Source organism: Oncorhynchus keta, chromosome 4, assembly GCF_023373465.1.
Source record: "Oncorhynchus keta strain PuntledgeMale-10-30-2019 chromosome 4, Oket_V2, whole genome shotgun sequence".
Classification (NCBI taxonomy): domain Eukaryota; kingdom Metazoa; phylum Chordata; class Actinopteri; order Salmoniformes; family Salmonidae; genus Oncorhynchus; species Oncorhynchus keta.
Window position 1 is genome coordinate 16410039 of NC_068424.1, and position 15912 is coordinate 16425950.

General features: G+C 45.9%; 1 protein-coding gene across 23 annotated transcripts; it reads right to left on the bottom strand.

Moving 5' to 3' along the window:
* Positions 1–3516: 3516 nt before the first annotated feature.
* LOC118375623 (neurofilament heavy polypeptide-like) lies at positions 3517–14779 on the bottom strand. 23 transcript variants are annotated; one of them, XM_052502075.1, is made up of 13 exons: positions 14548–14779; positions 13630–13678; positions 12842–13480; positions 11938–12308; positions 11794–11817; positions 10461–11481; positions 6161–6330; positions 5877–5988; positions 5704–5770; positions 5465–5598; positions 5169–5347; positions 4876–4998; positions 3517–4433 (listed from the first exon to the last, which is right to left on the bottom strand). In XM_052502075.1, exons 2-13 carry the CDS (start codon positions 13668–13670, stop codon positions 4420–4422), a joined length of 2895 nt encoding a protein of 964 aa, XP_052358035.1. In that variant the 5' UTR covers positions 13671–13678; positions 14548–14779; the 3' UTR covers positions 3517–4419. The 23 variants fall into 23 exon arrangements, with proteins under 23 accessions (XP_052358035.1, XP_052358005.1, XP_052357994.1 ...); XM_052502045.1 differs by having other exon boundaries at positions 10461–11697; XM_052502034.1 differs by having other exon boundaries at positions 10461–11721; positions 11914–12308.
* Positions 14780–15912: the final 1133 nt, after the last annotated feature.

Below are 15912 nucleotides of genomic sequence, written 5' to 3' on the forward strand. Positions count from 1 at the left end.
GTTTCACTGTGATCTGACTGGATTTTCTCCCACATCGCCTCTGCTCTTGTGGGGTTAAAGGTTAAGGCCTGCCTCTGCTGCTAAGCACTATCCACCTGTACAGCTGGGTATCCTCATGACCAGTCAGCTCTGTTTAGTCCAGCGGGGAATTATTCCATGGTTCCGCCGACTCTAGAAAAGTCTGACCTTTGACCTCTGTCTGGCAGGGGCATTAACTCTGTTCCTTGAATAGTCCTGGCCAGCCCGGTTTACCTAAAGCAGGCCTGGGTGGAAGTAGGCAAGATTGACCTGTTAAATATCTGCAAGGATCACTTCTGTACCTGACAGGTGTGTACAGGTGAGAGATGTGGACAATCCTGCCTATTAATACACAGGTAATGACTAAACAGGCTCCCCTCTAAACAGGCTCCACTCATGTAACATGCATTACTACCAAGCTAAAGAGCTACTAACACTACTTAACATCAACACACTTGCCAACTTGGTATGAGAAGTAATCTCTTTTATTTGATATTTACAGTAATGACCAATAGATTAGTAGGGCCTTTCCTCGTGTGGAGTGTATCAAACCTAGACAGATCAGAAAGAATAACATGGTCTGGCAACACAGGGTACAGTAGAGACAGGTCAACAACATCAACTATGGTACACTGGTCAAACAAACACTCAACATAAACAAATACGATCGCAGATAAATGAATTAGGTGGCTCCTCACAAACAGGATGCTCGCATTATGAAGTCACTTCCCCTAAATGAAAGCTGCAATATGTAACGTTTTGGGCAACGGACCAAATTCACATAGAAATGTGTTAATAGATCTGTCATTCTCATTGAAAGCAAGTCTAAGAAGCGATATATACAGTTGAAGTAAGAAGTTTACATACACTTAGGAGTAATTAAAACTCGTTTTTCAACCAAATTTCTTGTTAACAAACTATAGTTTTGGCAAGTCGGTTAGGACATCTACTTTGTGCATGACAAGTAATTTTTCCAACAATTGTTTACAGATGATTTCACGTATAATTCACTGTATCACAATTCCAGTGGGCCAGAAGTTTACATGCACTAAGTTGACTTTGCCTTTAAACAGCTTGGAATATTCCTGAAATTATGTCATAGCTTTATAAGTTTCTGATAGGCTAGTTGACATCATTTGAGTCAATTGCAAGTGTACCCGTGGATGTATTTCAAGGCCTACCTTCAAACTCAATGCCTCTTTGCTTGACATCATGGGAAAACAAAAGAAATCAACCAAGACCTCAGAAAACAAATGTAGACCTCCACAAGTCTGACTCATCCTTGGAAGAATTTCCAAACGCCTGAAGGTACCACGTTCATTTGTACAAACAATAGTATGCAAGTATAAACACCATGGGACCATGCAGCCGCCACACCGCTCAGGAAGTAGATGCGTTCTGTCTCCTAGAGATGAACGTACTTTTGTGAGAAAAGTGCAAATCAATCCCAGAACAACAGCAAAGGACCTTGTGAAGATACTGGAGGAAACAGGTACAAAAGTATCTATATCCACAGTAAAACGAGTCCTATATCGACATAACCTGAATGGCCGCTTAGCAAGGAAGAAGCAAGCCACTGCTCCAAAACCGCCATAAAAAAGCCAGACTACGGTTCGCAACTGCACATGGGGACAAAGATCGTACTTTTGGGAGAAATGTCCTCTGGTCTGATGAAACAAAAACAGAACTGTTTGGCCATAATGACCATTGTTATGTTTGGAGGAAAAAGGGGGAGGCTTGCGAGCTGCAGGAGGGACTGGTGCACTTCACAAAATAGATGGATGGCATCATGAGAAAGGAGAATTATGTGGATATATTGAAGCAACAGCTCAAGACATCAGTCAGGAAGTTAAAGCTTGGTCGCAAATGGGTCTTCCAAATGGACAATGACCCCAAGCATACTTCCAAAGTTGTGGCAAAATGGCTTATGGACAACAATGTCAAGGTATTGAAGTGGCCATCACAAAGCCCTGACCTTAATCCTATAGAAAATGTGTGGGCAGAACTGAAAAAGCCTGTGCGAGCAAGGAGGCCTAAAACCTGACTCAGTTAAACCAGCTCTGTCAGGAGGAATGGGACAAAATTCACCCAACTTATTGTGGAAAGCTTGTGGAAGGCTACCCGAAACCTTTGACCCAAGTTAAACAATTTAAAGGCAATGCTACCAAATACTAATTGAGTGTATGTAAACTTCGGACCCACTGGGAATGTGATGAAAGAAATAAGCTGAAATAAATCACTCTATTATTCTGACATTTCACATTCTTAAAATAAAGTGGTGATCCTAACTGACCTAAGAGAGGTCATTTTTATTCGGATTAAATGTCAGGAATTGTGAAAAACTTACATTAAATGTATTTGTCTAAGGTGTATGCAAACTTCCGACTTAAACTGTATGTTCTATGTGCAGTATTTCTATGCTTCCCGTTCTTACGTTTCATTTTTGCGTCTTTTACTTTGATATAGTGATATAGTTTCAGTAGAGGAAGAGGCGAGGCAAAGCAAGAGGGCTCACTCTCGCCAGAATATGTCCAGTACAAGACCAACGCGTTTCTATGGGAATAATATGCAGACCTAAGCTTGTCGCCTGCCTTCACGCCTTTGGGTCAAAGACTCCCATTGTTAGGGCAGAAAAATTAGCATCTCGTCATTACATACAGATCTCTGGTTTCAGCTTCTTGCGAATTGGAAAATAAAGTAGAAGAGTGCACATCGCACAGCTAGGATGCTGGACTGCATCCTAAAATAAACAATTATTCCTGTCCAAATAAAAACATTCAAAATACTTCACCAGGGACATGACTTATCCACAGACGATCATTCACTTATTGTATTTTCTTTTAAAAAGCTGTGGATCACAAGTGTGTATGCCTATGCCTATTTGGGATGCCCACAATTTGGGCACACGGGAATATGTCTAGCTGATTGAGTTGCGTGGCCAGTGAAAAGCCTCTAAAATATGTGTGAAGTTAATGTGTTTTGAGTATCATTTAAAATGTTGCATCAACATGGGGAGGGATTGTGTGGATCTCTCCAGAATACATGCATATGTAGGAACATGCTCATTTGGCAATGTTGGATTAACGATTGATTGTCTTAACTCACCACGTCCACCACCAATAAACAGAGTTTCTCAGTCATTTTTTCTTTGCCTCGCACAAGCCAACGAAGTCTGTTTTTTAACATCCATTGCGAATGATAGTTCCTAAGTATTAGAACAATCTTTCCAACACTCCAGGCCTCGATAATCACCACGCCTCGGTGTGAAAGAGCAAAATATCATGATCTGATGACCCCATATAGCCAGTAGAAATGTTATTTTAAAAAACAGCAGTCTGTCTAGAGCTCACTGGGTGGGGAACTCTGAGGGCCCAGAATAGGCCAGTTGATACAATGTTGCAGTTCACTAACAATAGCTCAGGTCAAGACAGATAGAAAGGGAGGCAGACATGTGGAGAAGAGAGATGATTGTGATTGAAAGAAGCAGAATTTATCAGGTTATTTTCTACTGTTTTTATTTGTCAGCTTTACTTAGTTGAGATGGAGGTTACAGGCCTACTGCTGCATTGGCCTATAGGCTGTCTCGGAGTTCTATGAGCTCATTTCTTTAGCCGCCAATGGATCACAGTGTATCAATGTGTTCATATGGCAGAGGCTGCTGCTCTCACCTCAGTTCAATTTTAACTTTGACATTTTTATCATTTTATTTCAGATTTTTATGATTAATCACGTGACAATGATTGAGAAAATAAAATATTGAAATGAAACTGTTGCACAAAAATGTGCATATAAAACAATTACCATAACTGGCACTAAGAACGGTAGAAATGCTAGGGTAAATTGGAAACATCCACAAACTTGAAACTCACCAGCTGCCTATGGTCTTTACTATTACAATTTGAACATGCAAGAGGATGCACACATAAGGTGGTCCCGGGAAAAAACATGCCACGCCTATGGATATCAAAGGCCGGTCCAACTGAATAGTTCTGCCGCCGGCCCTGTCAGTTGGTCAGGTGTGGTGCCTAGACAGAACAAAATCCTGCAGTACCAGCGGGACTCCAGGAGCACGGTTACCTACCCCTGCTCTACACTATACTTGCTCATTTTGTAACAAACTGAAATTAGGCAAACATTTTGCAACCAGGAAATGGTGGAACAATTTATGCATAGTGCATCTTTAAATATCAGTTGGCCACCTTACTTCCCCACCACATTACTCTCTCTGTCAGGAGAGCAGCTACATTGCATGGGCTTTACATTGACAGCGTGGTACAGAATGTCAGTTGGTCAGGTGGTCGTGGTTCAGGCTGTGGTCAGTCTGCAGCAGTGTGATCTATAATATATACAGCCTATCAACAGTTAACCACTGACTCCATTTGGATTGCTCCAAGCTTCCATTCACCAGTTGGCACCTGTGAGACAGAGAGAGACAGAGAGACAGAGAGAGAATGAGAAAGAGAGAGTGCGAGAGAGGTCTTGTGAATATAGGTGTTAGGTTAAGAAGTAGGGCAGCTAGGGTTGTAATGGTCCTATTAGTGTGCAAGATGATTGTCTAGAGGAAAGGAGAGGACTTGATTGGCTCAGGGTCAGACATAAATGAGATCTAGGGAACAGATGGACAGACTGACTGACTAATGTACGTAACCAGACAGGAAGGTAAACAGAAGCCAGTCATAGGAATTACACTGTCAATCAACCAACCAACCAATCAGCGAATGACTGAGGTCACTGAACATGGCTGGGAAGTTGTGGTTCTCTGAACAGGTCTGTGAATGACAACACACTGTACTTTTTAACTTCTGTTTCCTGGTTTACATTGACTGTACATACTTATGTTTTGGGGTACTAACTGACCGTTAATATTGTGGTTCTGTTGTCTCATTGATCCAGGCAGGTTGCAAGGACTATTAGGAGGCCAGTTGTTCCTTTGCTGGTCTCCCATGTCTTGTCTAATCATGCCACCTCTCCTCTGACCCCCTAGAGAGAGAGAGAGAAAGCGAGAGAGAGAAACATCCAATATATATTGAAAGAAAGATAAAAATAATATCCATTTTATTCACTTCCCTACCAAATGTAAACAGACACACGCACACCCTCACACACCCTCACACAGTTCACACAGTTCACACACCCTCACACAGTTCTCACCATGTCTCCAGGCCACCTCCTCCCTCTCCGTGGTGGGCCTGACCAGCCTGAAAAGCCCTCCTGTTCCTCGTCTTCCTCTCTACCATACCCCCCCTGATGGTCACTGAGACAGAGTGTGTGAGAGGGAGAGATGGTGTAAAAATGCACCCTTCCTCCACTTCTTAAGGTAATCACTGATCTGACAGATTGGGTGAACACAAGGATCCGTAGATCAGTGATGACTCCAAGAAAGGGAGGAAGGAATCATTGTAATATTCAAAAGAAGCCCCATCATGTCTTCACTGTGTTGTAGTACCTCCCGGCAGCCAGGGGGTGCTGTGAGAGCCTGCCTCCAGGTATGGTGACCTTCACTCCCTCCAGCCTCTCCTGTCTCCTCCTCTCCAGGTCATGTCTCAGGTCTCCGGGATCTCTCACTGCCTGCTGCTGCCTCTGATCACACAACACATCAATAATACATCATTCAATCAACCAATACATTCAGGAACCAATCAGTCCATTGACATATCAATCATAAACCTCTACACATTATTGTACCTGCATGCGGCCAACTTTAGAGAAGACAGGTTCCATATCAGGTTCTGACATACTCATGTTGAACAGCCTGGACGAGAGGAATACAAATATATTGTTTGTAAACAGCACATTAAAGGCTTAAACAAAAGCTCTAAAGATATTCAAATTACCGTGGTAACCAGGTGTTCATGTACCTGTTCAGAGTTGGTCCTTCTTCCTCCTGCTCCTCCTCCTCAGGCAGACCTCCATCTTGGGGGCCAGAGAAACGCTCGTTCAGTGTCACACCATCACCTCTAAAGTAATGCTCTGGAGAAAATCAGAGAAAGAAAGAGTTAAGAGATTGATTGTCTTGAAGGCTGTGATAAGTATCTATAGATTCTGTCTGAGATGGGCACATTAGTGTCAATGAGCGGTGTGTGCGTGTACACAAGTGGCTGTACGTGGGCATATTCAGGTTGTATTTGTTTTGTTTCCTAACCTTTGACCTGGTGCACCAGGGTGATGATCTCCTGGGCGAAAGTCCCAGAGTGCATTGCGGATTCCCGGTACGTCCCAGAATGCTCTAGCATGGGCAGGAAGTCTAGGCGCTGGCGGCCCACGTTGACCAGATCCAGCGACAGCTGGCGGTCGGAGGAGTAGCACAGCTGGCTGGAGGAACGGAGGAGGGATGAGAAACAGAGGAGGGATGAGCAATGGAGGAGTGGAAGGAAGCAGTAGAGGCATTACAATCTGAGATCAGGCCTGAATACAAGGGTTTAACTATGAAATTATAGTACTAGTAGCTTCTAACATAGGTTAATGTGGTCGCCAGCTGATGGGAAATTTGTGGAAAGGGTTTGATTTAAGTAGACTGTAGTTTGGGGGTGGAACAAAGTAATTTGTTCTGAACAACCAAATGTATGCATGCATGAATAAGTCATTTTGCATAAAAGCATCTGATAAATGGTATATATATATTCTGAATTCAATAATACTGTTGAGGGGAGTTAAGTGGTTCTCTAGTGGATCTCTTATGTAAATCAAATATAACTAAACATTGTGTACTGAACAACCTTACCTTGACCGAGGCATCTGTAAACACACTACACTTACCTTCACATTTTAAAGCTTTAGGAAAAATGACTGATAAAGTACATCATCAAGAGCTGTTGGTTTGGACATGTTTGCAAAAATGCACTTAAAGTCCAAATAAGGTCAAATTGTTTAAAATGAGTTTGAAACGCAACAGGAAGAGAGTGAGACATTACTCGTCTCCAGGAAGACAGTAAGACATTACTCGTCTCTAGGGATGTAGTTGTGAAACGCTGAACGCTAGTCGAGATAACGGGTGGGGGGGTAACGCTAATGCTAACAAAGTGTATGTGGTGTAAAAGGTGCATCAATGCTCTTGATGAAATAAAATAAAAAAAGGTGTGAACAGTGATTATCCTCCACTACATCCCTGCCCACTTCCTGTGCCAGTGTATCACTGGCATGGGTCAAAGGTGAAAATACATGCTTCTTTAAATGTTTCGCTGTCTGCATTTGTCAATCGACAGTGTAGTTCTTGTCCTTGGTTGGTGAAATGTTGACAGTGTAGATGCTTGTCCTTGTTTGGTGAAATGTTGACAGTGTAGTTCTTGTCCTTGTTTGGTGAAATGTTGACAGTGTAGTTCTTGTCCTTGTTTGGTGAAATGTTGACAGTGTAGATGCTTGTCCTTGTTTGGTGAAATGTTGACAGTGTAGTTGCTTGTCCTTGTTTGGTGAAATGTTGACAGTGTAGTTCTTGTCCTTGTTTGGTGAAATGTTGACAGTGTAGATGCTTGTCCTTGTTTGGTGAAATGTTGACAGTGTAGATGCTTGTCCTTGTTTGGTGAAATGTTGACAGTGTAGTTGCTTGTCCTTGTTTGGTGAAATGTTGACAGTGTAGTTCTTGTCCTTGTTTGGTGAAATGTTGACAGTGTAGATGCTTGTCCTTGTTTGGTGAAATGTTGACAGTGTAGTTGCTTGTCCTTGTTTGGTGAAATGTTGACAGTGTAGTTGCTTGTCCTTGAACGGTCCAGAGTGGACATCGTAGTTCTTGTCCTTGATTGGCCCAAGGTAGACAGTATGTTCTCTTGCAGGTGTGGTTTTCGTGAGCAAGTTGTGCCTAGATGAAGTGTAGACTGACAGAACCCATCTGTACAGGAATGTTTCTGTGATGTCCTTTTTCAGAGCAATACTCAAGTGTTTTCATGAGGATTCATCCATGCTGAACTATTGGCTGATACATCGGCTGTGTTTGAGGTTTCAATTCCTCTTCTTCCCAAAGTGTTCATTCTGGGGCCTTTTAACTAGGCCGAGTCCAGATTCACTGTCAGGAATACCTTAGTCCTCACCGAGTTGGGTTTCCCCTTGCTGTTGTAATGCTTTGACAGAGCTGTTTTCCTGGTGCAAAATGGAGTTCATCAATAGTCGTATGGTTCTGAGAGCCTCCTGGAGAAGAGACACTATTAGTGGGATTGAGTTTGAGCATTATTACTCCCTGATTGGTCCATGAGTATCAGTGTCAATACGGGTGGAAAAGACAGCTGAACGTTAGCTTGAAGAAGTCAAACCGAAAACTTTATTTTTATGTGTTGAGTCTAAAAGTATTTTTCACTCTTTCCAATGTGGAAGTTCATCTCCACATATTAATCATCCACTGCTTTTCTGACTGGACATCATCCTGGTCATCTCCAGACCTTCACATTGCCTTCTGCTCTTCTCCACTCTTGCTTGTGTCTACTAGCTGGTCACTCAGGCCTTCTTCAGTTCATCCAGAAGGTGGATCTCTCAGTGTTTAATGACTGTGCTCCTCCATCCAATGATTGGATTCTCCCTGGTCTGTTGACGTCCCTCTTAGGCCATAGCATCCGGTCTTTACTTGTAGTCATCCTGTGTTGTCCTTTGTTCTGGTACAGCTCAAAGTGAGTTATACTAAGAACCTGTAGCCTTTGGTTGCTTTAAGGACAACATCATTGCCTTGAGTTGTTGTTCAGACAGTCAGGTCTGCTCAGTGCTGCGCTTTATAGTCCATTACTTTGAGTGAACCTGTTTGTAGAAAGGTATGCAGGGCCACTCCAAACCCAGTTTGGTCGTAAGACCCATGAAGAACAGATCCCAGGTTTCTGAAAATATGTGGTGAGTGTTGAGAGAATTTGGGTCCAAGTTTGCCACAGAAGCGTAGGTGTTGTGAGACCGTGGCAGAATCTCCTTTAGGCCTTGAGACTCTTTAGCATCATGGGTTTAGACATGAAGAACAACCAGGAACATGCTAATGTGAGGCCTTGAGGGTGGTCAAGACGCCGACTGAAGTCGTTAAAGTCTTTGGCAAGTTTCAGTGGGAATGAGTCCACCTCAGATTAAACACATTGGATGAAGACTTAAAATGATTCTGCTTGCTTGACAGATAAGTATGAAAATCCTCTAGAAGTCTGCAGAATAATATAGGCAATGATGGAAAGAACATGTTGACTTACCTTTGGACATTGGTCTGAATAAAATACAAAAGTTTGAGCTAGTTTAAGCTATTTGAAAGTCTTGTGACTATAGCTGGTGTTTTGGCATATGTATCCTCTCAGGCTGAGTGGGGTAAGGGTGAAGGGTCATTGCCTGGCTCAGAACAACACTGCTTCTGAAATAAGTCCTTTCACAATAGTCTTTCTCTGATTAGCTGATCAAGAGCTGATAATTCCAGGTGTTTCTCAAGACATTGAAAAAAACATGGTGGTTTCAAACGGATGTTCCTGAAGTGCAGTTCAGGACATATTCCAGCCCAAATCGTCTTCAGTCAACCAAAGACCAAGGCACCATGCAGTGGCTCAGTGACTGACATTTATCAGGCTCATCAACTCCATATTAGAATATATTGGGTATCATGTATACAGGAAATCCTCCTATATACCAACGAGACTCTTCTGCAGTTGTTTGGTGCTCAGTTTGGTTAGTATCAAGACTTTTCCCCTTGTCTTCATGGGTTCTACATTTTCCTCCAAGCCTCGGGTCAATCAGCTGTAGTGAGTGGCAGAACTGTGCCTCCTCCACTCCTCTCTTTACTTTCCAGAGCTCCTTCAGCATGTTCCACCATGCAGGCTGCTTGCTCTTTATTCATTTCAGCTGTGAATGATGAGCTGCAAACACACTGCTGGCATCTGGTTGGTCTCTGGGCTGGTTGGTCTCTTGGTTGTCAGGGATGCTTTCGCTGTGGGAAGCTGCAACCACTCCCTTTGTGAGTTACCACATTCTATTGGGTTGTTCATTGGATGAGAGAGAGATTTCTGAAGAACTGATGAGCCAAACCTCTGCCGTGAGCCATTAGGTTATTCATATGGTTGATAGTCTTCTACTGTGGCATCTCTGTTCTTTAGAATGTTGCAAAGCTGGTCTGAGATGTTCTGCCCCTTGATGAACAATAAAAGTTATTTGGGAGATCCCGACTTGCCTCCTCTATGAATTGATTCCACCTTTCTAATCATGAGAATGTGAAGGACAATGCTGTAAAATGGCCACTACTAAAAGGAGGCGTTTGGCGATTCGCCATGTTCATCACTGCAATGCCCCACATCAGGAAGGATTAGTTTGATGTATATAAATTGCGTCCCATCACAAATTCTCAGCTTGTAGAATTAAAAAAAATAGGTTAGAAGAAAACTTCCTCCTCTGGCTGTCAATGATCTCAGGGCTTCTGACTTTGTCTTCCTGCAGTTGACAGTGAGAGTTGAAAAGAAGCATGAACTTTCACCCTTGACCCCTAAACGTTGCTGTCGGAAACACCTTACCTGTTCTGGCCCACAGGCCGGTTCATGTCCACCTTGATGGTGAGCGTCTCCTTCTCGCCGGCGCCCATGCGAGGCATTCCCATATCGTTCTGCTGTTGGTTCCAGTTGGGGTTGAGATCACTATGCTGAGGTTTCCTAGGATCCATCCTGCCCTGTGCTGGAGGACGGCCTCCTCGCGGCCCTGGTCCCCGGTCCTTCTCGCAGCGGGGCTCCTTGTCGCTCACCTCTGCCCAACCGGGCGCCTCCTCTCTGGGCTCCATGTCCCAGATGCCTCCCCTGGGTTGGTACCCGTGGTGCTCCGGAGGGGACTGCTGGGGGATGGCATCCCGGGGTCGGTACCCCTGCATTCCCTGAATTAGAGGCCGGGGCTGGTTCATGGAGGGCCCCATCTGTCTCTTGCCACCCTGGGCTGGGGCCCCCCTCTCCCCTCGGAATGCACTGTTTCTGGCCCTGGGCTCTGTGGGACTACCTCTATCTTGGAAGCCCATGGGGCTGGCTCTCCCATGACGATCAGGGCTTCTTCTGGACTCATGTATAGGCCCTCTCCTCTCCTCGTGTACAGGCCCTCTCCTCTCCTCGTGTACAGGCCCTCTCCTCTCCTCGTGGACAGGGCCTCTCCTCTCCTCGTGGGCAGGGCCTCTCCTCTCCTCGTGGGCAGGGCCTCTCCTCTCCTCGTGGGCAGGGCCTCTCCTCTCCTCGTGGGCAGGGCCTCTCCTCTCCTCGTGGGCAGGGCCTCTCCTCTCCTCGTGGACAGGGCCTCTCCTCTCCTCGTGGGCAGGGCCTCTCCTCTCCTCGTGGGCAGGGCCTCTCCTCTCCTCATGGGCAGGGCCTCTCCCCGCCTCATGGGCAGGGCCTCTCCTCTCCTCATGGACAGGGCCTCTCCTCTCCTCATGGGCAGGGCCTCTCCTCTCCTCATGGGCAGGGCCTCTCCTCTCCTCATGGGCAGGGCCTCTCCTCTCCTCATGGGCAGGGCCTCTCCTCGCCTCATGGGCAGGGCCTCTCCTCTCCTCATGGACAGGCCCTCTCCTCTCCTCCTGGACAAGCCCTCTCCTCTCCTCATGGACAGGCCCTCTCCTCTCCTCATGGACAGGCCCTCTCCTCTCCTCATGGACAGGCCCTCTCCTCTCCTCATGGACAGGCCCTCTCCTCTCCTCATGGACAGGCCCTCTCCTCTCCTCATGGACAGGCCCTCTCCTCTCCTCATGGACAGGCCCTCTCCTCTCCTCATGGACAGGCCCTCTCCTCTCCTCCTGGACAGGCCCTCTCCTATCCTCCTGGACAGGCCCTCTCCTCTCCTCATGGACAGGCCCTCTCCTCTCCTCATGGACAGGACCTCTCCTCTCCTCATGGACAGGCCCTCTCCTCTCCTCATGGACAAGCCCTCTCCTCTCCTCCTGGACAGGCCCTCTCCTCTCCTCCTGGACAAGCCCTCTCCTCTCCTCATGGACAGGACCTCTCCTCTCCTCATGGACAGGACCTCTCCTCTCCTCATGGACAGGCCCTCTCCTCTCCTTATGGTCAAGCCGACCCCTGGCCTCTTCTCTGGTATTGGACCTGCTACCTGACTTCCTGAGCCGCTCCTCAGTGGCTCTGGCCCGGTGGTGACGGTGACTGAATCGGTCGTGGCTTGGGCTCTGGTCGGGGCCACGGCCCCTCTGGTTGTCGTAGAGTTCTGGCCCTCTGCTGTTTATAATACCATGGTCATGCTCCACGATGAGGGTTCCAGGCCCCCGGCCATCGTGGCTCCCTGAGGGGCCCCTGCGCCCCCGTGGCCCTCCTCCTCCGTACCCTTCCCGGGGCCTCTCCAACGAGGGGCGGCGCACCCTAAACTCTGTCTCCTTCCCGTACCTGTGTCGACATAAAGAGCAGGTGACATGGTTCAGCACTGACCGAGGACATACGATCACGCTGACTATACCTAACAAATATACAGCTTTTGTAATAGCTAGCTTTCAATTTATTTAGGAAAACACGTAGCATATGAATAGAATTTATGGGCTAATAGATAGTACCTTACATATCGGTTAATGACAACAGTCATTCATGCAAGCTGATTAGCAATAAACAAAGCCATATGACATCACAGGTGCACAAAGCCTCTAGATTACAGCGGGTAACAATAGTAAAGTATTCAACTATATCACAGTGTATGTCATGGCAAGCACCTGATTCCAAGGATCACAGAGACAAGAGCATGTCATCCATGTTAAGCCATGCAATTCAATCTACTACTACTACTCCAAGGTTACATGATTACACAAGGGACACAGTAGCAGGGAGAAGTTTGCACTTAGAAAAAAACAGGAAGCTGGGTTCTCCTCTTCAGTCTTCTTCTCTCGCTTTTGGCCATAAAATTCCAATGGAACACTGCTCAAATTTACCCAGGATGCACCGCTTCATCAGCTTCCCTCCGGTTCCGGTCAGAGATGGTGCTCTTCTCTCTATGCATGTCATCTCTGCTTCGGTCTCCATAGGGACCTGGAAAATCTCCACCCCTCCTCTCCCCCTTCCCCCCACCCTGAACCCTCTCCCTGGGGCTGCGGTCCCTGGACCTTCCCTGGCTCTGGTCCTGCTCTTCTCTTCTCCAGCCTGCAGAGGACACTATCTGGTGGTGGTCAGGACTGTAGTGAGGGTGCTGCGGGGCCAGTGATGGCAGCTTCTCTCTGGGTAGCCTCTGAGGGGAGTGGGGCAGCCCTTCGCTCCCGCTTCCTTTTCCCCTGCCACCCCCTCTGCCATCATGGGGGGAGAGCCTTCTGCGCTCGGCGTAGCCCAGCTCGTGAGGTGCCGGTGGGATTCTGCGATGGTGGAATTCCTCTGGGGGGAGGTGGTGGTCAAGCCTGTGGAGGCCTGGGGAAACAGGTCTTCTGTGGCCCTCTGGGCCATCTGGGTGGATCTCGTCCATGAAGCGAACCCACTGATCCTCCCCAGGCAGCCTGCCCAGGTCAGCCAGCACCTGCTGGGGGTTGAAGTCTGGGTCGTCCCAGGGGAACCGCCGACCATCCTGCCTGCGCGGACTATCTCTGCAATAACACACAAAAAGTATAAAACATTTTAATTGTAAAGCACCTTTCATTACAGCGTGCTGAGATTAGACAACATTCTAAAGTAATCTTACTGATCCACACACTGGACTAGCATGTCAAATCAAGTGTGGAAGATATTTATTTACCTGTGAGCATAGTGGGGCGATCGTGACCGTGGCCTCAACATTCTCTTTACTTTGAGAGATCAGTGGACAGAGAGAAAGAGTATGCATGGGTAAAATACCACAATACACAGCTCCCTTGCTGTGACGCCATACAATAAGCATCAATAAGATAAATTTTTATGTCGTCTACACATTTTCACAGGTGTAGCCAAATGCTTGTTTCTAGCTCCAACAGAGCAGTATACCTAACAATGCAAAACAATACACACAAATCCCCAAAACGTAAAGAAATTTAAAAAAATATCAGAACAAGCAATGTCTGTCCTGAATATATAGCTATATACATTTCAGATTATTCAGCAAAATGCTAGGACTGTAACCAGCATTACTATGTCGTTTAACTTGGAAACTAAAGGGATTGAAATGTACAGTAGTAGAAAAACATTTGAGAACTAATCGTTGTGTATGCTAGCTAGGCCATGCTAAAACCACTAGTCAGGAAGAACTGGGCTTGGGACTATGATCAGCTCAAACGAATAAATATTTAACTAGTTACTACCAAACAATACCAGCTAACTTAGCGAAGTCTAATAAATAGCAGTGATTTACACCAGATTAACCGCCATATCTTAACATTTGTGTGTTTAATTGTCGTTGCTAGCCGACACTTCAACTCCACGATTTACGATGTGAATTGAGCGGCGACTTGTTTGGGCGACTGGCCGTTTATCAGCGTTGGGTGAATTTTGACTCGTTTTATTGTCGCCTAACTGGAGCTCACAGGTCACATAATATTAACACTGTCGTGTGGTATTATTTGGGTGTAGGAATCAGTCGTTTTTAATAAAAACTTAATTTAATGTGACGTCGGAGCTCCAGTCCGCCCACAATAGTCGCTGCTGCACCACATCGTGTATCGGTGAGTTTAATGGCACTTACCCCAGCGCACGTTCCTACCAAAACTAGAGGATACGTAAACCAAAACACCAGTCTCGCACACACGATTTTATTACACAACTACTAGCTAGTAAGTAATGACGATCAAATATATCTCATATGAAGGACGTTCGTATTGTCTGCATTCAGGAAGTTGTACAGTTGACCGTCTTTGCCTCGCGACTTCAAAACAGAATAAACTGCCTTTGACCCGGAAACACACACAATAAGGATAGCGCCACTGTTAGGACGTTTGAGTCACAGACGAAGGGGGTTAGTTATATGATCTTTGCTTGAGTTGTTTCCTTTAAACTAGATGTGTCCCCTACAATTCATTTTTTAATCAAAACTCACTGTAGAATACAAAGTATTTTTTCACAAGACTGAGGATATAAAACACTAAGAACAGCTGCTCTTTCCATGACCAGGTGAAAGCTATTATCCATAGCTTATTGATGTAATTTATTAAATCCACTTCATTCAGTGTAGATAAGGGAAAAAAGGTCAAATAAAATGTATAAGCCTTGAGACAATTGAGACATAGATTGTGTATGAATGCCATTCAGAGGGTGAATGGGCAAGACAAACGATGTGCCTTTGAACGGGGTATGGTAGTAGGTGCCAGGTGCACCGGTTTGTCAAGAACTGCAAAGCTGCTGGGTTTTTCATACTCAACAGTTTCCTGTGTGTCAAGAATGGCCCACCACCCAAAGGACATCCAGCCAACTCGTTCTGGTCATGCTGCTGCTCCAGTTTCAACTGTTCTGCCTGCGGCTATGGAACCCTGACCTGTTCACCGGAAGTGCTACATTGTCCCGGGCCTGCTGTTTTCAACTCTCTCTCTCTACCGCACCTGCTGTTTCTAACTCAATGATTGGCTATGAAAAGCCAACTGACATTTACTCCTGAGGTGCTGACCTGTTGCACTCTCGACAACCACTGTGATTATTTTTATTTGAGCTTGCTGGTCTTCTATGAACATTTGAACATCTTGGCCATGTTCTGTTATAATCTCCACCTGACACAGCCAGAAGAGGATCGGCCACCTCTCAGAGCCTGGTTCCTCTCTAGATTTCTTCCTAGGTCCCAGCCTTTCTAGGGAGTTTTCCCTAGCCACGTGCTTCTACATCTGCATTGCTTGCTGTTTGGGGTTTTAGGCTGGGTTTCTGTATAGCACTGAGTGACGCTGATGTAAAAAAAAAGGGCTTTATAAATACATTTGATTGATTGATTGTGGGAAGCATTGGAGGCAACATAGCCAGCATCCTTGTGGAACGCCCTTCGAACACCTTGTAGAGTCCAGCCCCAACAAATTGAGGCTGCTCTGAGGGCAAAGGGGTGGGGGGTATATGCTGTTTGTGCTAGGTG